Here is a 25,395-nt window from a genome sequence, read left to right as displayed (position 1 = left end):
GCCAAAGGTAGCTAGACTAATTAATTTCACTTCTTTAAACTGCTAAAATCTTGGCAGCATTAGGTAGCTGTCCACTACTTAACTGGTGTTGTTCTGCGTAACTGAGTCACTTGAACATTCATTGCTGGAAAACCATTCAGGGAAGGAAAACAGAAATGAAAAATCCAGAAGTTTCACTTAATAAGCAGAAGCCCTGCCTCTTGTCATGAAGTGCATGTGGACAATGTTCAAATGCTTGGAAATGTCCAACAAACCTTCTCCTTAATAGTGTCATCCAAGAGAATGGATTTAAGGAGACTTAATGATGGGTCCAAACACAAACTACACAGCTTAGAGCAGCTTTTAATAAAGCCATAAAGAAAAGCATGTCGGAAATGATCCCCTTTTTCTAGTTAAATAAACTTTCCCTCCAAAAAGTTTCCAAAATTTACTCATTATAGTTAGAATTCTTATTTTATTCCTCAAGTAATGATGAAGGGAATATATTTGTGTATTTTAAACCAATTGTGTTACTAAGTAACTGAAAGATATAAGTAGACTTACTTAATTTTTATATACCTTTTGTGGATATAAAGATATCCTGCCTAACCTAACTTTCCCTATAGGGCAATTACAAACATCAAATAAGATAACACATACAAAATATTTTTTTGTTTGTTTTTTATATAAATTTATTTATTTTTATTTTTGGCTGTATTGGGTCTTCGTTGCTGTGAGTGGGCTTTCTCTAGTTGCGGTGAGCGGGGGCTGCTCTTCATTGTGGTGGCTTCTCTTGTTGTGGAGCATGGGCTCTAGATGCACGGGCTGCAGTAGTTGTGGCACGCAGGCTCTAGAGCGTAGGCTCAGTAGTTGCGGCGCACGGGCTTAGTTGCTCCGCGGCATGTGGGATCTTCCCAGACCAGCGCTCGAACCCGGGCTCGAAACCATGTCCCCTGCATTGGCAGGCGGGTTCTTAACCACTGCACCACCAGGGAAGCCCCAAAATATTGTTTTTTAAAAACTCAAAGAATGATGTAAACTTTTATCACCTTAGATTAATAATATTTAATCTGTGCCTAATTTTTCTTAACTTTTTATAACAACTGCCTATAACTCTGTGAATGATCAAAAAGTTTATCAAGTTTTTAGCATAACAAACTTTTATGAAGAATATTTTTAAAGTTATGATGGATCACATTATTATTACATTTCTATTCTAGGCATGGAGGCAGTATACCATAGTGATTAGACTTCAAACCTGGATCCGTTAGTAATTGGCTAGTAAGATTGGTCAAGTTACTTAATTTCTTTTGATCTCAGTTTCCTCATCTATAAAATATGTATACTAATAATATCCACCTCATATGGATTCTGTGAAGAGTAAATAAGGTAATTCATGTAGAACTCTCTTTGTAAGGTAATCCATGTGAGAACCCTAAGTGATCTGTCAATATTATTGTTGCTTTCATTAGAAAGAGGCGGTAGAGGTCAGGAGTGTATGGCCAGGAGCCAGACCAGTTGGGTTCACACCATGTTCTGCTTCCTACTATTTGTGAATATTTAGACAAGCTAACTCTTTATGCTTCAGTTTCCTCATCTACAAAACGAGGACAGTAGGAGAAGTTAATAGGATTATTATAAGGATTAGATGAGTTATTACATGAAAAGCAATACCTAAATAGTACTATAAAGTACTTAATAATTATTAGCTACAATAATAACTTATTAATAATAAGCTAATTTGATATCCTATGCATGGAAACTATGAAAACTCCTAACACACAAGAAAAGCTGCTCCAATATTTAGACTAAAATAAAACCTAAATTAATTTCTAACCTCAGTGTGCATATTTTCTGGAGAAATTACTTTGGTGAAAATGATGGCAGGTGCTCCAGTTATTCGGACAGAAAAATCTGTTAAAATGGGAGTCAACATTGCTCTTCTTTCTTGATGCCGCCGTATGCTAAAAGATAAAGTAAAAATTATTAGCTTTTTCAAAAAAAAAATATATTAGCTTTTTCATTTTTAAGGATAATTTTCATTAAATTTGTACAAGTCTCTGTACTACAAACATGTATGACAAAATTACATAATTATTTTGAGTGTGTCTATCTGTACATTTTATAATCATAATTTTGTAACTTCAATTCTTAACTTCAGATTCATATAAAAAAAATCACTGAGAAATTCAGATGTAATTAATCAATTTCATATTAAGAGCATCCTAGGACCTTTCAATAAATTACTTTTTCTATTTTTAATTCCTTTTGTTTTTACAGTTTAGGATCTCTCTTGCTACCAAAAATAATCTTACTATTTTGTGATCATTTTTAATTTCCTAGTTTTAATATTTCTGACATTCTGCTTGACAACTGCCATCTTTCCAATCTCATTAGGTTCACAAGCATATCCTCTTAATCTTTGATTTTTTTTTTTTTAACTCTAAGAACTATCTGAGTTCATAGATTATGACTGCCTTTACAGTTTGTGAAATGGCTGTTGTGACTTTGATACTGAATTCTTCTTCACAGCAACCCTGTATGTGAAGTAAGGAACATTACTAGCCCCATATTATCTATGAGGAAATGAAGTTCAGGGACTGGGCTAAGGCCACCCAGTTGGAACAAAGGTTCCACAACTGGGCCCGCAGGGCAAGTTGATAACAGAGCAGCATTTGACCTCTATTTTAATTCTTCTTTATACATTCTCACCTTTTGATCAGTTATTTAGCACACTATTCCTACTCTACATTCAAAATTGCTAATTGCTAATAATTTCAAAGGAAGTATTGCGTTCATCGTAGAAGATAAAATTGGAAAATCTTATTGAGAAACCAAAGCTTGTGCTAGTGCAGATCTTCAAGTCTACTACCCATATTCTTAGTTTTCATTTCATGAAATAATACAGTTCTATGTTTTACTAGCAAGCCGTACCTCAAAGGTTCCTTGGAACCATTAATTTAATATTCCTTGTAAATATGTCCCTATTATTCTCTTTTATTATAAAATGACCAAGTTGAGATCAGAGAATTGGCATAAGTTATCTCATGAAAAAGCCCAGATAAAACTCAAGTCTGTCTACATCCTTCTCTACCAGAGTAGTCTAGAGAATACTAGTATCTTTTGTTGAAACTGTGCAATGGGCAGAGCTTTCTATGGTGTCTGCCAAAAAAGCAAATTGGATCATCTGGTTCTGTGACACATAAGTATTAGATTTCAAGAAAGTCAATTTTAAAGAATTAAGAGAGCTGGTGAATAGAAGAAGTATTAAAATCTGAATACAGAGGAAGGGCTGAGATCCTGAGAGACACCACAATTATAGCCTAATAGCTCAAATTCCATAAAATGACCAATGTGAGAAACATGTAACATCTGATGTGCTCTCATAGGGGAGTGCTAAAATATATGATGTATTAAAAATACCTTAAAATGGAAAACATGGCAGGGAACCAACTAAGAGCAAACCTTAGCTGAAGCACTGATGGGGAAAAAAAAGTACTTGTTTGTATCATAATTTTTTCCCACTATGTGAATTAAATCAGTAAGTAACACAACATATGGAAGACCTATGATGTTAGAAATTTTTTTTAAAAGTTTTTTAAGTCAATATTCTTATAAAACTAGAACTTCACTGGTACAGAGTGCTAACTTTTCTTTTGTATTATCTCTGGTAAGTATTTGCGTTAAGGATACATATTTTTTAAATCATAAAAACTTTTTTATAGATTCAAGTATTTTCAAGGCTGAATTCAAAAGAAAGTAAAAATAAACACTGAAGAAATAACTACAACAAGAATTAAATTCTGCTAATATTTTACTAGATAATAATCTAGTAAACTAACAAAAGAGGGAAGTAAAACTGAAAGTATTAACTGACATTGTTAATGACTTCAGGGTCCTAGCCACTCTCAGTAAACCAAGGGAATAGATTTTTAATGGCCATATTGAGACAACAGGCTAATCCTTACATCCCTGACAGGCAAGGAGTTTGAAACGAGCTGCCAACTTAGATCTGGGGCCATTAAAAGGTCAGAAAAACAACTTCCAATCAGAAATAGAAAAAAACAAGGAAGTTTGCCTGATTTGGCACGAGGGATTATTGAAAAAACAGAGATCTCCCTGCTTTTTCAACTTAAAAATTAAAATAAAAATAATGGGAATACCCCATGTGTGTTTGGAAGCTGTAACTTATATTACTTGTGTTGGTCCAGGAATACCCATATTGAGTTATTCACATAAAAGTGGCATCAGACCTTTGATAACCTCAGGGCATCAGTCAGAAATAGATGTAAAATCTCTTTGGAAAAATATGCGTTCAAGCCGACAAAAAGGATTCCCATGAACAAAGACCACTGAAGATAAACTCCTAATCACAGATTTTATATGCACTCCAAAATTTTTTGTTTTTAGCAATAGGAGAATTCAACCCCATTATCAAATTCATTATCAAGAACTTCTGATAATGGAATTTCCACATATGGACAATACAATAAATTTCTTTAAGATCATTAAAGACACATAGGATGGAATGAAAAACAGGAGGAAAAAACCAAAGTACTATCAAAAAAGGTAAAATGGATTTAAAAACAACCAAACAGAGTATCCAGAAATAAAAAATGTAGTTACTAAAGTTAAACATATAATAGATTGATAAACAGAATTTTAGATATAACTTAAGAAAAAATTAGTAAACTAGAAATACTACAGAGAAAGATAGACCAGAAGATACTTAAGACTTGTGATAATCAACTGAGATAATCCCTTAGAGTGGATATTCCTAAATGTAAAAAACAGTAATATTCACACACATTTATTATGAACAATAAATATATATAACATACTTTTTGGAAAATTATTGGTTATAATTTTATTAACTATACCTATTTTTACAGATTTCTCTTATTTTTAAATAGTCATAAGGATAAGTCATTTGATTTGTAAAGTAACTTTAAAAATCAAATATTTAGTTAAGAGTTGAAGACTATTTTAGTGTGTGTGTGTGTGTGTGTGTGTGTGTGTGGTTTTTTTCTTTTCCTTCCAAGAGGAACACTATCTGGTGACTTTCTAATGCAATTAAAATTTAATTTGCATTAAATTTAATGCAATTAAACTTTAATTTGCATTAACAAATTGAAAGAGAAAAACCATATGATTATCTCAATAGATGCAGAAAAAGCTTTCGACAAAATTCAAATCCCATTTATGATAAAAACTCTTCAGAAAGCAGGCATAGGGGGAACTTACCTCAACATAATAAAGGTCATATATGGCAAACCCACAGCCAACATCGTTCTCAATGGTGAAAAACTGAAACCATTTCCACTAAGATCAGGAACAAGACAAGGTTGCAGACTCTCACCACTATTATTCAATATAGTTTTGGAAGTTTTAGGCACAGCAATCAGAGAAGAAAAAGAAATAAAAGGAATCCAAATCGGAATAGAAGAAGTAAAACTGTCACTGTTTGCAGATGACATGATAATATACAGAGAGAATCCCAAAGATGCTACCAGAAAACTACTAGAGCTAATCAATGAATTTCGTAAAGTAGCTGGATATAAAATTAATGCACAGAAATCTCTTGCATTCCTATACACTAATGATGAAAAATCTGAAAGAGAAATTAAGGAAACACTCCCACTTACCATTACAACACAAAGAATAAAATGCCTAGGAATAAACCTACCTAAGGAGACCAAAGACCTGTATGCAGAAAACTGTAAGACACTGATGAAAGAAATTAAAGATGATACAAACAGATGGACAGATATACCATGTTCTTCGTTTGGAAGAATCAACATTGTGAAAATGACTCTACTACCCAAAGCAATCTACAGATTCAATGCAATCCCTATCAAGCTACCAATGGCATTTTTCACAGAACTAGAACAAAAAATTTCACAATTTGTATGGAAACACTAAAGACCCCAAATAGCCAAAGCAATCTTGAGAAAGAAAAACGGAGCTGGAGGAATCAGGCTCCCTGACTTCAGACTATACTGCAAAGCTACAGTAATCAAGACAGTATGGTACTGGCACAAAAACAGAAATATAGATCGATGGAACAGGATCGAAAGCCCAGAGATAAACCCACGCACATATGGTCACCTTGTCTTTGATAAACGAGGCAAGCATATACAATGGAGAAAAGACAGCCTCTTCAATAAGTGGTGCTGAGAAAACTGGACAGCTACATCTAAAACAATGAAATTAGAACACTCCCTAACACCACAGACAAAAATAAACTGAAAATGGATTAAAGACCTAACCGTAAGGCCAGCCACTATAAAACTCTTAGAGGAAAACATAGGCAGAACACTCTATGACATAAATCACAGCAAGATCCTTTTTGACCCACCTCCTAGAGAAATGGAAATAAAAACAAAAGTAAACAAATGGGACCTAATGAAACAGAAAAGCTTTTGCACAGCAAAGGAAACCATAAACAGGATGAAATGACAACCCTCAGAATAGGAGAAAATATTTGCAAATGAAGCAACTGACAAAGGATTAATCTCCAAAATTTACAAGCAGCTCATGCAGCTCAATATCAAAAAAACAAACAACCCAATCCAAAAATGGGCACAAGACCTAAACAGACATTTCTCCAAAGAAGATATACAGATTGCCAACAAACACGTGAAAGAATGCTCAACAGCGTTAATCATTAGAGAAATGCAAATCAAAACTACAATGAGGTATCACCTCACACCAGTCAGAATGGCCATCATCAAAAAATCTACAAACAATAAATGCTGGAGAGGGTGTGGAAAAAAAGGTAACCCTCTTGCACTGTTGGTGGGAATGTAAATTGATACAGCCACTATGGAGAACAGTATGGAGGTCCCTTAAAATACTAAAAATAGAACTACCATATGACCCAGCAATCCCACTACTGGGCATACACCTTGAGAAAACCATAATTCAAAAAGAGTCATGTACCACAATGTTCATTGCAGCTCTATTTACAATAGCCAGGAGGTGGAAGCAACCTAAGTGTCCATTGACAGATGAATGGATAAAGAAGATGTGGCACATATATACAATGGAATAAAACTCAGCCATAAAAGGAAACGAAATTGAGGTATTTGTAGTGAGGTGGATGGACCTAGAGTCTGTCATACAGAGTGAAGTAAGTCAGAAAGAGAAAAACAAATACCGTATGCTAACACATATATATGGAATCTAAAAAAAAAAGAATGGTCCTGAAGAACCTAGGGGTAGGACGGGAATAAAGATGCAGACCTCCTATAGAATGGACTTGAGGACACGGGGTGGGGGAAGGGTAAGCTGAGACAAAGTGAGAGAGTGGCATGTACATATATACACTACCAAATGTAAAATCGATAGCTAGTGAGAAGCAGACGCATAGCACAGGGAGATCAGCTCAGTGCTTTGTGACCACCTACAGGAGTGGGATAGGGAGGGTGGGAGGGAGGGAGATGCAAGAGGGAAGAGATATGGGGATATATGTATATGTGTAGCTGATTCACTTTGTTATAAAGCAGAAACTAACACACCATTGTAAAGCAATTATGCTCCAATAAAGATGTTAAAAAAAAAATCAGAAGCAAATACAAAAAAAAAACAAAGTAAAAATGTAAGAGATCAACAGTCAGATGGAATAGTCATGATCTCTCAGAATTAAGGCATTATTCATGCTTCAGGTACTTTAATAGCAACACAGTGCCATACTTCCACATAGTCAATGTTACTAACCCTGTGAAGCAAAGAACGGATAGATTTTACGATCGTGTCAAATTCAAATACAGCCTGCTAAGAAAACATAGTAATAACAATTTAAAAAAATCCTATCTGTGGGTCTTCCCTGGTGACGCAGTTGTTGAGAATCTGCCTGTCAGTGCAGGCAACGCAGGTTCAAGCCCTGGACTGGGAAAATCCCACATGGCGCGGAGCAACTAAGCCCGTGCGCCACAACTACTGAGCCTGAGCTCTAGAGCCTGCGAGCCACAACTACTGAGTCCGAGTGCCACAACTACTGAAGCCCTCACACCTAGAGCCCATGCTCCGCAACAAGAGAAGCCACTGCAATGAGAAGCCCACGCACCACAACGAAGAGTATCCCCCGCTCGCCACAACTAGAGAAAGCCCTTGCGCAGCAATGAAGACTCAACGCAGCCAAAAATAAAATTAATTAATTAATTAAAAAAAAAATCCTATGTGTGGTGAAAAAGGCCAAAGGGTAGTATATGTAATTTGGTCCATGTACATCAAAATACTCAAACAAATAAATATGTTCTATTTCTCTCAATAAAGTCAGAAAGATAATTTACCCAGGGAAGTCAAACACAGATAGTGAGAGGGCCAAACAAAAGCATTTGCTATAAAAACTAAATTATTTATTTAACTGCAGTTTTCAAGTCTATTCAAATTTTATCTTTAAATATTACAAACAAGAAAATCATATTAACTTGGAGAATTAAGGCTCATTGGCATTTTCAGGAAATTACAAGATAAACTTTCCACACCATCCCACACACCCCGAAAGCTCTAATCACCATGTCAAACAGCAACAGTGATTTTAATGTGTAACCTGCACATGGCAGACATCAGTACAGGTTATTTTAGTTCTCATCACTTCATTACCTCAGATTATAAAAGTAAGCCCAGATGTAGTAAAAATGGTTGCTAAAAGAAAAAAAAGTGATTAACTAACTATGAACTTAGCATAAGAGTAAGGCGTCAGAGTACTGAGTACAAGAAAAGTAGTTGACTAAGAGGAAGCAAACCGAGGTTCCACACTTAGCTGTATTTTTAAGTGACACTGGACAAGCAAGGGAATCTCCTCAAACTTAGTTTGCTGTAGTGGTTTTGTTCCATAACTTGCTAAGAATGGTTCAGAGTTTAGAGAGAAAATTGCAAGGGAGTTGGAATGTGGAAGAGAAATAACAGACAATATTCTCTGACAGTCATACTGTTTTAAATAGCAGTGAAATTACGATGCAGAGGTACCAGCAGATTCCAGCTTGTCCTCACTCTTCCCACCTTTGTGACTTTTTCCTGATTGTTGGCTCTGCTGGCCAATAGCAACTGCAGGCTCAACTCCAGAAGCAGAAGCAATAATCTCCCATGGACTTGCCTACCAGCCTTCGGTGCTCCCTCCAGCCACTGGACGTGCCTGGTTTCCCAGGTTCCCTGGGGTGCTACAAATTTTTACGCAGGTCACCCAGCTTCTTCCACAACTGGATAAGGTCTTATTCCTAAAATAAATCCCGTATGTTACAATACTTGTAGCGGTTGTCCTGCCCTGATTGAACCCTGATGTATTCCGTCAGCTGAAAAATTAAGGTTTTGGAAGCAAGAGATCTGCAAGTTTTAAAATTTGATGCTTCCTTATGCTTAACTTCCCTACTTCCTTCTCCCAATCATTCACACAGAAACACATTATGATTACAGACAAAATGTGAGTAATGTATCAGGAGGAATAAATGAAAACCATTATAAAGACTGCCATTTAATAATGGTTAGGGAAGGAAGTAAATTATTCTTCACTGTATATCTTTTGAGTTCTACCTGTAATACCTATTGAAAAACAAAAATCTAATGATATTATGGTTCTGTTTGTATTTCTGTCAAGATTAATCAGCAGAACTAAACAACATCAGATCTAAAATTTCTTGTCTTTATTTGAATCAGTATCTCTCAGGAACACTCACATTCAGTCACTTGATTTGTTAGCTTTCCTTAATCATCTAATCATTCGATCCCTCATTATTTCACTCAAATATTCACGAACTTCCTATTATGTGCCAAGCATGATACTATGTGGTTGGTATTTAGAAGTGAATAAAACATGCCAAGTTTTTATACTGCAGTAGCTTTCTTAGTTCAAAATGCCCCCTCCCCTCTCCTGCCACTCGTACTTTGTGGAAACAAATTCAAAAGCCATATATTCTGTGAAACCTTCCCTGAGAACCCACGCACAGAGTTAGTCATTCATTTCTTTCTTTTAATTCTCTATTTGTACCTACATTGATTTTATTTTAGTTTTATCTTTATTTTTTTAAGTTGTGAATATCCATTTAACGGAACATTTGGGGGCCAAGGATTTATAATAATAAGGAAAATTCCAACATTACAAGTGCAACATAATCAGCAGGCAAAATTACACATAGCATCATCTAGCGACGGTGCTAGAGAGCCACGTGGGGTTCCATTTTTTGGCACTTCCCCCTCCAATCTCCATCAGCCCCTTCTAAATCACTCCACATTTTTTTAAAAACATTTTTATTGGGGTATAATTGCTTTACAATGTTGCGTTAGTTTCTGCTGTATAACAAAGTGAATCAGCTATATGTATACATATATCCCCACATCCCCTCCCTCCTGCATCTCCCTCCCACCCTCCCTATCCCACCCCTCTAGGTGGTCACAAAGCACTGAGCTGATCTCCCTGTGCCATGCAGCTGCTTCCCACTAGCTATCTACTTTACATTTGGTAGTGTATATATGTCAATGCTACTCTCTCACTTTGTCCCAGCCTCCCCTCACCCTCCCCAGGTCCTCAAGTCCATTCTCTACGTATGTGTCTTTATTTCTGTGCTGCCCCTAGGTTCATCAGAACCTTTTTTTTTTTTTTAGTTTCCATATATACCTACATCAATTTTAGATTAATTTATTTTATTTTTCTGTTTATGTGTTATGTCACATCTATTAGCCTGCAATGTCTTATGTGCATGAAATGTGTTTATCTCAATTTTGATGTGGCTTTTCTATAATCCTAAGTATCTTTACTTATGTCTATCAGAGGACTTTCCACATTGTACTTGAATAGTTAATTAACCTGTCTGTTGTTTTGATTGGGTGATGAGCTCTGAAAGGGATAGACACATATTAGAAGTTATTTTATTTTGTATCTTTGGTGTAAAAGACATTCCATGGCATAAATTGGATGTTCAAAAGTCTGTAAAGTTTTGACAAGGTTGCTAAGACCATTCAATGGGAAAAGAACACTCTCTTCAGCAAATGGTGCTGGGACAACTGGATATCCAACATGCAAAAGAACGAGGTTGGGCTTTTATCACATACTGTATACAAAAATAAACAAACAAAAAACATTAAAATAAATCAACAACCTAATTATAAGCACTAAACCCATAAAACTCTTAGAATAATACAGGGATAAATCTTCATGACCTTGAATTTGGCCATGGATTCTTAGATATGACACCAAAAGCACAGGCAACAAGAGAAAAAAATAGATGAGACTTCATTGAAGTCAAAAACTTGTGCATCAAAGATCATTATCAAGAAAATGAAAAGATCATTTGTAAATCATATATATGGTAAGGGTATAGTGCTCATAATAAATAAAGAACTCCTGGCCCAGATCAAGATGGTGGAACAGAAGGATGTGGAGCTCACCTCCTTTCACAGATAAATCAAAAATACATCTGCATGTGGAACAATTCTCACAGAATTCCTACTGAATGCTGGCAGAAGATCTCATACAACCAAAGCTGCAAGAAATATCACCACATAACCGGGAAGGACCAAAGACAAAACCAAAAAGGAATCAGGACAGGACCTGTACTCCTGGGAGGGAGCTGTGAAAGAGGAAAGGTTTGCTCAACCTGGGAACCCCCTGCTTTGGCTGGGAGATCAGCTGGATAGATAGGGAGCTTCAGAGGCTCAGAGGAGAGTGCAGCAGCCAGAGTGCAGCAGGCAGAACAGAGAGAGACCAGCACAGATGGTCCTGGCCACCTCGATGCACTCCCAAACCCAAGACGTGTGCCTGCCGGTGTGTGCGGGGACTGGGGTGTTGAAACTCGAGCTTCAGCAGACAGACTGGGGAGAGGACTGGGGTTGGCTGGATGGAGACAGCCTGAAGGGACTGGAGTGTGGTCTGAGCCGCAACATCCTGGTCCGCTGTTGCTAATACACTCTCCGAAGGGAGGGGTGGGACCCCACCGTAGCATCCTCATTCTTGGAGTGCTCACAGCAGGAACAGCTACACATCTACAAGGCCTGGGAGCATGCAAGTGCCAGTGGTTGCCCAAACATGGAGGTGGGGCTGAAATCTGAGCTGATGCCCAGGGGCTGCACTACTTCAGGGGATTTACTTCACTGGTGGCTTTGGGAGTGCAGTGCCTGCAGGACATCCAAGTGGATTACTAGCACTCCTGTGCCTGGGGATAAAACCCAATCTAGTAGTAATGAATAGCAGACTAAATGACACAGAAGAATGAATACGTGATCTGGAAGAGACAGAATAATGGAAATTACCCAGTCAGAACTGCAGACAGAAAGACAAGTTTAAAAAAAAAAAAATGAAAGCAACATATGAGATCTATGAGATAATATAAAGTGTGCCAACCTACGCATAATAGGGGTTCCAAAAAGAGAAGGGAGAGAGAAGGGGATCAAACATGTATTTGAAGAAATTATGGGTGAAAAATTCCCAAACCTGGGGAAGTAAACATATTCAAGTAAAGGAAACACAGAGGGTCCCAAACAAGAGGAACCTAAACAGACCTACACAATGACATATCATAACGAAAATGGCAAAAGTTATAGAGAGGATTGTAAAGGCAACAAGAGAAAAACGAAGAGTTAGTTACAAGGGAACCCCCATAAGGCTATCAGCTGATTTCCTATAGAAACGTTGCAGGCCAGAAGGGACTGGCAAGATATATTCAAAGTCCTCAAAGGAAAAAACCAACAACCGAGGATACTCTACCCAGCAAGACTATCATTTAGAATAGAAGAGAGAAAGAATTTCTCAGACAAGCAAGAACTAAAAGAGTACAGCAATACTAAAGCTATCCTAAAAGAAATATTGAAAGGTCTTCTCTAAATACAAAAGAAACAAGAATCTATAGGAAAGAGAAAATCACAGTTGGAAAGTAAATCACTTAAATAAGCCAGTACATAGATTAAAAAAAAAAAAAAATTTTCTGTGAAAGTGATAACTACAATGAACATCAAAAGGATAAACATCAAAATTTGTAAAAGAGAACACCAAAATCATAAAATGTGGGAGAAGGGAGTAAGAAAATGTAGACTTTTTTTTTTCAGAATGTGTTTGAGCCTATATGACTGTCAGTCTAAAGCAAGCAGTTATAGTAATGATTTAACATAACTGAAAAACTGGTAACCACAAATCAAAAACATACAACAGATTCAATAGATTCGTTGTCATTTGCCTCAAGGTATTTATTTCCTCTTTGGTTTCATCATTGATCATTGGTGTTTTTAGTAGCATGTTGTTTAGTCCCCATGTAATCAAAAACATATAAAGTCATCCTATGAAGCCACCATCACCCTGATACCAAAACCAGACAAAGACACTACCAAAAAAGAAAATTACAAGTCAATATCTTTGATGAATATAGATGCAAAAATTCTCAACAAAATATTAGCAAACCAAATGTAACAACACATAAAAAAGATCATACACCATGATCAAGTTGGATTCATCACAGGGTCACAAGGATGGTTCAACATATGCAAATCAATCAACATAAGCAAATACACCACACATCAACAAAAGAAAAGACAAAAACCACATGATCATCTTAATAGATACACAAAAAGCATTTGACAAAATTCAACATCCACTCATGATAAAACCTCTTACCAAAGAGGGTACAGAGGGAACATATCTCAACATAATAAAAGCTAATTTATGACAAACCACAGCCAACATAATGCTCAATAGGTGAAAAGCTGAAAGCCTTCCTGCTAAAATCTGGAACAAAACAAGGATGCCCACTCTCACCACTTCTATTCAACACAGTATTGGAAGCCCTAGCCACAGCAATCAGACAGGAAAAAGAAATAAAAGGTATCCAAATTGGAAGGGAAGAGGTAAAACTGTCATTATATGCAGATGACCTGATACTGTATATAGAAAACCCTAAAGACTCCACACAAAAACTGCTAGTACTGATAAACAAATTCAGCAAGGTAGAAGGATACAAGATTAACATACAGAAATCAGTTTCATTTCTTTACACTAACAATGAAATATCAGAAAGGGAAAGTAGAAAACAATCTTTTAAAATTGCATCAAAAAAAAAAAAAAATCTAGAAATAAACCTCACCAAGGAGGTGAAAGACTTATATGCTGAGAACTATAAAACAATGATAAAGGAAACTGAAGATGATTCAGATAAATGGAAAGATAGCCCATGCTCTGGGACTGAAAGAATTAATAGTTAAAATGGCCATTCTACCCAAAGCAAACTACAGATTTAATGCGATCCCTTTCAAATTACTCATAACATTTTTCACAGAACTAGAACCAATATTTCAAAAATTTATATGGAACCACAAAAGTCCCAGAATTGCCAAAGCAATATTGAGGAAAAAGAACAAACCTAGAGGCAAAACCCTCCCAAACTTCAGACATTACTACAAAGCTACAGTAATCAAAACAGTGTGGTACTGGCACAAAAAACAGACATATGGATCAGTGGAGTGGAATAGAGAGCCCAGAAATAAACCCACATACCTATGGTCAATTAATCTTCGACAAAGGAGGCAAGAATGTACAATGGAGAAAAGAAGTATCTTTAGCAAGTGGTGTTGGGAAAGCTGGACAGCTGCATGTAAATCAATGAAGTAGAACACTCCCTCACACCCTACACAAAAATAAACTCAAAATGGTTTAAAGACTTAAATATAAGACATGACACCATAAAAATCTTAGAAGAGAACGTAGGCAAAACATTCTCTGACATAAATCATACCAATGTTTTCTTAGGTCAGTCTCCCAAGGCAAAAAATAAACAAATGGGACCTAATCAAACTTATAAGCTTTTGCACAGCAAAGGAAAGCATAAACAAAATGAAAAGACAACCTACAGATTGGGAGAAAATATTTGTAAATGATGTAACCGACAAGGGCTTAATTTCCAAAATATACAAACAGCTCATACAACTCAATAACAAAAACAAACAAACAACCCAATCGAAAAATGGGCAGAAGACCTAAATAGACATTTCTCCAAAGAAGACATACGGATGGCTAATAGGCACATGAAAAGATGCTCAACATCGTTAATTATTAGAGAAATGCAAATCAAAACTACAGTGAGGTATCACTTCACACCAGTCACAATGGACATCACTAAAAAGTCTACACAAAAAAGAGGTAAAGAAGATATCTCATCTTTCATGCATCTGTTTAAGGAGAAACGATGTTTTGCATCCTAAAGTTAGTTCAGAGAATCTGATTTGATAAAATATTGAGACCTTTCATAATATTTTTATTTTCTCGTGTCATAGGGAAACTTGTATGAATATTTACATCTATTGCTAACTTGTTATCTATGTAAGTAAATCTGTACTTGAAAATATGATTTGAAAAAAGAGTCTCACGGACTCTAAGACTTTACAAATTATTGCCATGTTCTGTGATTACAATTTTCAAAAGAAACCTGAAAATCTGATTGGTTACCTTACTAGTCATTTTTTTGTAATAGGAATAACAGTGTAACTGGAATCTCTATATTTCTAAACTGTACAAATTCTTGTAAATTTCTTCTGTCTGAACAGAATAAAATCATTGGCACTCCCTCCCCACACCAAAAAAACTTCTACACATAGTAAATGCTGGAGTGGGTGTGGAGAAAAGGGAACCCTCCTACACTGTTGGTGGAAATGTAAATTGGTGCGGCCTCTATGGAAAACAGTATGGAGCTTCCTTAAAAAACTAAAAAAAGAGTTGCCATATGATCCAACAATCCCACTCCTTGGCATATATCCAGACAAAACTCTAATTCAGAAAGATACATGTACCCCAATGTTCAGAGCAGCACTATTTACAATAGCTAGGACATGGAAGCAACCTAAATGTCCATCGACAGATGAATGGATAAAGAAGATGTGGTACATATATACAAAGGAATATTACTCAGCCATTAAGAAGAAAGAAATAATGCCATTTGTAGCAACACAGATGGACCTAGAGATTTTCATACTAAGTGAGGTAAGTCAGAGAAAGACAAATATCATATGATATCACTTACATGTAGAATCTAAAATATTGTACAAATGAACTTATTTACAAAACAGAAATAAACTCAGATATAGAAAACAAACTTATGGTTACCCAAGGGGGAAAGGGGGTAAGCGGAGGGATAAAGTAGGAGTTTGGGATTAGCAGATACAAACTACTATATATAAAACAAACAACAAGGTCCTACTGTATAGCACAGAGAACTATATTCAATATCTTGTAATAAACCCTAATGGAAAAGAATATAAAAAAGAATATATATGTATAACTGAGTCACTTTGCTGTACACCAGAAACTTAACACAACATTGTAAATCGATTTACTTCAATAAAAATTTAAAAAATTTAAAAGTTAAATAAAAAAAGAACTCCTACAAATCATCAACAAAAAGACAACTCAATTTAAAAATGGGCAAGGGACTTCCCTGGTGGCGCAGTGGCTAAGAATCCGCCTGCCAATGCAGGGGACGTGAGTTTGAGCCCTGGTCCGGGAAGATCCCACATGCCGCGGAGCAACTAAGCCCGTGCGCCACAACTACTGAGCCTGCACTCTAGAGCCCACGAGCCACAACTACTGAGCCCGTGTGCCACAACTACTGAAGCTCGTGCACCTACCCCGTGCTCCGCAACAAGAGAAGCCACTGCAATGAGAAGCCCGCGCACTGCAACGAAGAGTAGCCCCCACTCGCCACAACTAGAGAAAGCCTGCGCGCAGCAACAAAGACCCAACACAGCCAAAAATAAAAAATTTTTTTAAAAAAAGGGCAAAGACTTGAATAAACATTTTTTTCAAACAAGATCTACAAAGGCAACAAGCACAAGAACCTGATAAGGAAAGACTTTTAAAAAATCTGGCTTTGAATATACTGGATTTTAAGGGAAAATGTGAATGAATCCTTAGCCTGAAGTGGAACCTTTCATCAAATAACAAGCTTTAAAAAAAAAATTCTGACACGACCTTAAATTTGTAATAATGGCAGTGTAACAGTGGTAGGACTAGCAGGTTTCTAAGCAAAATCATCAGCTACAATTACAAAATATATTTAATGATCATCATGAAATGCAGAAACAATACCAAAACACTTAGGTTGGGCGTGCTAAAGACTGTATCATCAATTGCCCTTCTGTCAATGAAATATTAGAACGTGGAGAAAGCTTCTCAACCATTTCCCACCTGCTGGCCATATTCCACTCAAGGGCTGGATTCTGAGAATTTCTTTCAGTCTCTGTTAGCACGCCTCCTGTGCCACTTTCCTTCTCTGGTTTTAGTTGATCCCACTGCGCAGTACCAATATTGATGGACTGCAGATCTATTTGGTATTGTCTGTCTTCAATTTCTGATCCAGGGTCTCGAAGAATTCCTAAATTCAAGGCTCTCCTGTAAAGGCAGTGAAAAAAAGTGAATAGATAAAATAAGTATTCTATGTTTACTTTGCTCGCTAACATCATGTTATTACCTTTTTTTTCCTTTGGATTACTGGGTTAATCAAATCTATGAGGCAGGTATTAGAAAGTTACCACATACTAATGACTTGAAAACATACCCAAAACTTAGCACTTACAGTATCTACCCTATAATGATTTCTTACATTATTCCCAGCACTGTGCTATTTTTCTAAGTACTTTCACATTTATGATTTAAATCCTTGAGATGTTGTGAGGTCATATTATTATCTCCATTTTTACTAAAGAGAAAATAATGCAGAGAGGTTGAAAGACTTAGCCAAAGTTACTGAGCTACTATGTGGACAAAATTGCAACTTAAATCCAGGGTTCTGCCTCAAAACCCTGTCTTCTTTGCAATGCTAAACACCTACTTTCCCGTCCTCAGCACTCTGATGTCTTGTTAGGAAAGGTGATGAAGACTTGCTAATCTATTTAACTCCCCTACCTTTTGCCTTTGGTCCTTTATATAACCCATCATCCTATAGACTAAATTGTTGACAAGAGTACATTGCTTACGGATGTAGAAACACAGTAAGGATTACTGGTCCATATAGAGTTGGAACTTTGATCTTATTGGACCCAAGGCTAAGCAAATGAATAAAATTATCAGCAGCTTAAAGCTAGATTAGAGGAAGTAAATGGTTAAATGTTTCATGAAGGTTTTAGACTGAAAATAGCAAGGCAGTGTGGTAGGGTGGGAAGAAAAGTGTTCAGGATTCGGAAGCCAGATAAGACTAAGTTTGTGTGAGTTCGTAATTTTTTAGTTATGTTGGCTCACAGATGCTTTAAAGTGAGTAATCAAAAGGAAAGTAACATTTGTCCCCCATGAAAGTTTCAATCAACACAAAAGTGAAATTACATAGAGGATAAAAATAGTTTTACTAGTATAGATACAATTGCAGTGATTAGAAAAGAAATACAATTAATTATATCAATTGAATACTAATGAAACTAATTAGTGGAGGGAGAAGGGAGGGAAGCACTGAGTCCTAGTGTGAAAACTACAGAGAGACAGTGTGAATGTGATCAAGACTACCTCTTGTCTAAGTAAACAGTGTGGGTCAGACCATGCCCAGAAGCTGGTCAAATACTGATGGAAGGTGGATGACCACTGAGACTCAAGATGGCAGATGTCTGGGCCAGATGTGCAGGAATGGAGATGGCATGCATTAGGCCAGGCAAGGTGAGGGCTAAGGCAAATGAATTCAAGTGAAGAGAGGAGCAGGGAGAGGACTGCAAATGAATGAACAGGCAGCTCAGGCAGGGAAATACCACAAGGTGTTAATGATAAGAGAACAGGGAAACAAACAGGCATTGGTCAAGAAGTCATAGTGGGAACCAGAGAAACTGAATGAATGGACTCTCATTATTCCTAAGGTAAGAGCTGAACCTGGTTTTTGTTTTCTTCTTTCTAACTTAGAAAATTACAATCTAGGAATGGGCATGCAAGGAAAGGTGGCTTGAAGTTTTACATGAACCTAAGAATTGCATTAAAAATAGGGCCCATAAAATCAGCCATGAACACTTTCATTTTGCCTTAATGAAGGCAAAGAAAAAAGGAGTGAATGAGGGTGCAGGTGAGAGGGAGTAACATTGTGAGTACACCTATTTTGGTCAAATGCTCTCCCTTCATTTGAATATTGGTGTAAACCTGTTAATTCTAAAGGCACAGCTCAAACTTCACTTTCTATGAAGTCTTTCCTGACCACCATTTCTTCAAACTCCCTTCCTCCCAAATCTGTGCTCTTAGGGTCCTTCTGTACTTATAAGTACAAGAACATCACAAGGACCTGTCAGTCTTTCTCAATATAGCATACATTTCTTGAAGTCAGAAACTACATCTCCTAGTAAGCAATCAGTAAATGCTGTTTCAATTCACTGATTTGAACTGACACAAATCTTTACAAATCTCAAGTGGAGAATCCATCTGTCCACAGCAATAAGAACACACAGTCTTTAGACAGTAAACTGCTGCTGCAGGGCCACATAAACTCTGACATACAGCAAATATCTTTGGCAGTGGGTGGCCTAGCTTATTTCCCTAGATTATTATTCCCCATATAAAAGTTATATTTACTTATTTTAAACTAGCCAATGCTTTCTACATTTTACATAAATTCCCTAAGCCTACTTTTAAAGAAAACTAAAATACTTTTAAGAATCCCTTTGAAGGAAGAAAAAGTATGTTTGGAAATAAAATTAGTACTATATTAAAAGACAAACAAAGCAACCTAGCCCAACATTAACATCAGCCTTTCTATTTTTCTTGGCACTTGGAGAAACTGCAAAGTCATAAGATAAAAACCAGAGAAACACCAAATGTCATTAGTTTTCACCTACGCTTGAAATGCCTCATATTTACTCTTGGCCTTAAATCAAGCTATTTTCCTCCTATCATCTGTCTGTGGAAAACATGACTTTCCACAGGTTCTTCTTCTCATGTAAAAATGGGTTGTATATTGAGCAATAGCTTAATACTTCTACACATGCTAATTTCAAACTTTTAAGTTTTCTAAGAACCAGGGTTTGAGATTTTACACTTTTCTTTTTGTTTGCTTTTGAAATTGAAAAATATATTTGTCATTTTAACCTGATTTGAAAGTTCAGAGAAATGTACAGTATGTGGGTATATAAATCCAACTTAAAAGTTAATTGCAAAACCATTTAAATCTGAGTTGTAGAAAATAGGATAAGCAAAAGACTCATGTGAACTCTGGTCTCAGATTTTTCAATGATCCATGAGCTTGGAGAAATTATTTAACTTCTCTGTTTTAATTATTTCAATATTAAAACTATTATAGAAATAAATAAAATGTATGACTGAAAATTAAACTATTCATAAAGAGATCCATTATAAATTTTATGACCATTCCTGAAATACATTATCTTATATGGTTTTGAATGAATAATATATCTAATCATCAACTAATCATAGATGCACGGCACCATGATAAAACAAAGTCAACTTTTCTAATTATGAAAAAACTATTAATGAAAACTATAAAGATAAATGCTCTTTAATATTTCCATGGTTACCTGTTTCCAAAATATGGCATATTAGAAAATCAGAGTGAATCTTCTGATTGAAACAAATAAAATGCTTGCAGACAATTTAAAGCATCTTTTTAAACACATTTCAGAGCTGGCACTAGGGAATAGAAGGTGGAAAGCCACCCCAAAAAAGTGAAATTAGGAACACTAATAAATAAGCACCTGCCAAAGCCAGCCTTTGCTCTTAGGGTTTCTGCTGAATCCTGCAGAGAGTGATTTTCTGATAATCGCACAGGAGGAGATAAAGCTCAAGGCCCACCTAAGGAGATGGATGAATCTATTTATAGGAGACTGCATAAAAAGCGGGGGTCATGAAGGACTACATCAACCTTCAAAGGGTGAATTAAAAACAGCTCTCCTAGGAAGACTTGTGATAGAACAGTTCTGTGTCTTGACTGTGACGGTGGTTACATGAATGTACATATGTGGCAAAACTGCACTAAACTATACACACATATAGACATATAAATACAAATGATTAAAAATAAAACTGGTGAGGGAAGTCCCTGGTGGTCCAGTGGTTAGGGCTCCATGCTTCCACGGCAGGGGGCACGGGTTCGATCCCTGGTCAGGGAACTAAGATCCTGCATGCCACATGGCATGGCCAAAAAACAAAACAAAACAACAACAAAAAAAACCTTGTGAAATCTGAATGCAATTGTGGATTGTACTGATGTCAATTTCCTGGTTTAGATATTGTACTATAGTTATGCAAGAAGTTATGCAAGATCTGAAACCATAAAACTCCTAGAAGAAAACACAGGGGTGTCTGCTCTATGACACTGCTCTTGGCAATGATTTTTTGGATTTGACACCAAAAGCAAAGGTAACAAAAGCAAAAATAAACAAGTGTGACTACATCAAACTAAAAATCTTCTACTCAGCAAAGGAAACTGCCAACAAAATGAAAAGGCAACCTCTAGAATAAAAATATTTCAAGTATATGTCTGATAAGGGGTTATACTCAAAATATAAGAGGAACTCATATAACTCAATAGCAAAAAACAACCCAATTAAGAAAACCAGCAAAGGATCTGAATAGACATTTTTCCAAAGACATGTAATTGGCCAAAAGGTATTGATACATGAAAAGGTGCTCACTAATCATCAGGAAAATGCAAATCAAAACCATAATGAGATATCACCTCATACCTGTTAGGATATCTATTAGCAATAAGACAAGGGATAATAAATGCAGGGAGGATATGGAAAAAAGGGAAACCTTGTACACTGTTGGTGGGAATGTAAACTCATACAGTCACTATGTAAAACAGTATGGAGGTTCCTCAAGGAATTAAAAATAGAACCAGCATATGACCCAGCAATCCCACTTCTGGGTATATATCCAAAAGAAATGAAATCACTAATCGCAAAGAGATATCTGTACTCCATGTTCATGGCAGCATTGTTCACAAAAGGCTTTTCCATACCGTGTATGGAAACAACCTAAGTGTCCATCAATGAATAAATGGATCAAGAAAATATGGCATCTGCAGTTGACCCTTGAACAATTTGGGGCTTAGGGGCACCAACCCTCCAAGCAGTTATGAATCCATGTATAAGTTATGGTCAGCCCTCCATATCCACAGTTCCTCCTCCACAGTTCAGTGGTTCTACATTCACAGTACATACTATTAAAAAAAAAAAGTGTATGAGTGGACCCGTGTTGCGGTGTTCAAGGGTCAACTGTATATACAATGAAATATCATTCAGCCTTAAAAAGGGAAAATCCTGTCATTTATGACAACACAGATAAACCCGGAGTGCTTAATTATATTACACTGAGTGAAATAAGCCAGAGAAAGACAAATATTGCATAATATCACTTATATGTGGAATTAAAAAAAATGTCAAATTCATAGAAGCAGAGAATAGAAAAGTGGTTGCCGTGGGCTATGCAGTTGGGGAAATAGGAAGAGGTTGGCTAAAAGGCACAAACTCTCTGTTATAAAATGAATAAGGTCTGAGGATATAATGTATAACATCATGGTGAATATAGTTGATAACATTGCATTGTATAATTGAAATTTACTAAGAATTTGCTAAGAGAGTAGAATTTACATGTTCTCACACACACACAAAAGGTGGTGGATGTGTTAACTCAATGGCGGAATCCTTTCACAATGTATACATATATCAAATCATAAAGTTGTACACTTTGAATATCTTACAATTTTATTTGTCAATTATACCTCAATAAAGCTGGTGAAAGGTTACGCTGAAGGGAACTGGGTAAAGGGCACACAGGAGATGTATTTGCAACTTCATGTGAATCTACAAGTATTTCAAACTTAAAAAAGTTTAAAAAATGGAAAAAAGCCCTCCTAATGCCCATGCTGAAAGAGACAAGGTAACTTACCAACTTACTCATCTTGACCTTAGCCTTAGCAACAGGTAAACAGGGGGAAAAAAAATCCCTCTAAGACTTTGCCATCGTAAGACAGCATTTGGGGGTTTGAGTTTCCAATGTGGCATGAAAAAATTTTAATTTGGAGAGGCTTGCGCCAGGTAGACAGTGCTACCAGATTACAGGTAAAAGCAAATTCTCTTGAGCTGAACTCAATCTGAACTCAAAGAATTTCTGCAGATTTGGTTCCAAGTGAAATGAGAGACTAACAGACACAATGGGCAGAAGAAACAGACCCTCAAAGACTTCACAAACTGGATTAGTACACATGAAATATAAAATAATTGTTTAAAAAGAAGAAAAAGGGTTTTTAAAATATGAGCAGGATCAAGAAGATATACAAAAGATGCTCCACATCATATGTCAACAGGGAAAAGCAAATTAAAACAAAAAGATACCATTACACACCTATTAGAATGGCCAAAATCCAGAAGACTAACAATACCAAATGCTAGCAAGGATGTGGGGCAACAGGAACTCTCATACACTGCTGGTAGGCATGCAAAATGGTATACCCACTTTGGAAGACAGTTTGGCGGTTTCTTACAAAACTAAACATACTCTCACCATATGATCCAACAACTGCACTCTTCGGTATTTACCCAAAGGAGCTGAAAACATGTCCACACAAACACCTGCACCTGAATGTTTATAGCAGCTTTATTCATAATTGTCAAAATTGGAATCAACCAAGACGTCCTTTAGTAGATGGATGGATAAATAAACTGTGGTACATCCTATTATTCAGCACAAAAAGGAAATGAGCTATCAAGCCAAGAAAAAAAATAAGGAACTTTACAGACAAATTACTAAGTGAAAGAAGCTAATCTGAAAAGGCTACATACTGTATAATTTCAACTATATGTCATTTTGGAAAAAGTAAAACTATGGAGATAATAAAAAGATCAATGGTTGAGACAGGTTGGTCAGGGGCAGGAATGAATAGGCAATGCTCAGAGGACTTTCAGGGCAGTGAAAATATTCTATATGATACTATAATGATAAATACATGTCTTATCATAAATCTGTCCAAACCCATATAATATCCAACACCGAGTAAATCCTAATGTAAACTATGGACTTTGGGTGATTAGGATGTATCAATGTAGACTCATCAATTGTTACAATGTACTATTCCTCAACTTGAAATATTCACTAATCTTTATTCTTTAAAGTATAAGATATACCCATTTTGTTTTATGCATACTTAAAACCAATTCCAGTTATTATAAAATAGAATACTCAGAGTACTTTGCTTTGTTTTTCAGTACTAAATTAAGAAAACATATTCAAAATATTTTCATTCAAATACCATACATTAACTTTTATTAAGCAGTATTAGAACAAGATATCTTGTGAAAGGTACATTTTGCATCTCATGGTACACTAGATATTTTTTTAAGGTATAAAAATATAAACAGTTACAGACATAAGATTTGAAATAACTTACTTTTTTTCAAAGGCTGGAAATCATTGTACAACTTTTAAAATGCTGTTTTCCCTAAGTGAGAATTTTATAACTAAAAATAGCCTAAAAGTGAAAAACAATCTGATTGCAAAGCCAAAAATTAAAGTATATTTTATTCAAGAGAGCTTTGATTTAGTGCACTACATTTTCATAGCACAAGAAATAGTTGCAAAATTATTAAAGAATTCTAATAGAATGATACTTTACCAGGGAGCTAATCATAGGAAAAGAACTTTATGGCTTCAGTGAGGACCAGAATGCCTAATATTAACAATATGTGCTTTAAGAAAATACAAGTACAATATCTTAATAAGAAAGGCTTCATATTATTTCCTAACTAAATTTCTAATAGAAATGCTTGACATCATAAATAGGAATCAAATTTTCTTGTCTCAACTTCACATCCCTCTAAAGGCTCTGTGAACTTTGCTCTCCCTCCTTATTGCAGTTTTTAAAATCTTTTAGCAATTCAAATCAGGAAAGGGAGTGAGTCAAGATGCCCATAACTCCCTTACCCTTAACACAAAAAGCTGCTTTATTAGCTAAAATGTAGGAGTTATAACTGTAATTGCTTTGCCCTTCCGAAATTCATCTCCCATACCATTTGAACCATTTCAGCAGGTGGTGTAGGAGGATAAACTAAAGTCTGAAATAGTTGGTCAATGGTATAATCATAAGGAACCAAAGAAGACTTTAAGTATATAACAGGAAACATAGCTTTAATGTTTTCCTTTTTAAATTGATTTAGTCTGGGTCAGGCCTTTTGTATGTTTACATAAGAAACAGCTCATGTTGAATCATTTACCGCCCATTGCTGAATAGGCATATCTTGGGAACTCACTGTAAAGAAGTAAAATTCATTACTTACAGCTCAATTGAGATCTACAAAATGTTAAACAAGCCAGAAAACAGGAATGTAAAAAGAAGTAAAATTTATATGTCTTGATTAAATTAAATGTCTACATCTTTGTCACCAAGTCTCCATAAGTGACAGTAATCTTGAGAGTGTATAGGGCAGGGGATGTAAATGGTTGACCATCAGGCTGAGACCAACTGCCGA

At 36.0% G+C, this 25,395-nt stretch overlaps 1 protein-coding gene across 2 annotated transcripts in view; it reads right to left on the bottom strand.

Moving 5' to 3' along the window:
* The window catches only part of VPS13B (vacuolar protein sorting 13 homolog B), an 802,016-nt gene that overhangs the window by 305,165 nt on the left and 471,456 nt on the right, over positions 1–25,395 (bottom strand). For both annotated transcript variants that reach the window (XM_061172062.1, XM_061172061.1), the window contains exons 31-32: positions 17,138–17,341; positions 1,817–1,943 (exon numbers count right to left, since the gene is read on the bottom strand). In XM_061172062.1, coding sequence (XP_061028045.1) covers positions 1,817–1,943; positions 17,138–17,341 — 331 coding nt within the window. The remainder of the gene's footprint in view (positions 1–1,816; positions 1,944–17,137; positions 17,342–25,395) is intronic.

This window comes from Eubalaena glacialis, chromosome 17, assembly GCF_028564815.1.
Source record: "Eubalaena glacialis isolate mEubGla1 chromosome 17, mEubGla1.1.hap2.+ XY, whole genome shotgun sequence".
In the NCBI taxonomy this organism is placed as follows: domain Eukaryota; kingdom Metazoa; phylum Chordata; class Mammalia; order Artiodactyla; family Balaenidae; genus Eubalaena; species Eubalaena glacialis.
This window is presented reverse-complemented; position numbering and strand designations above follow the sequence as displayed.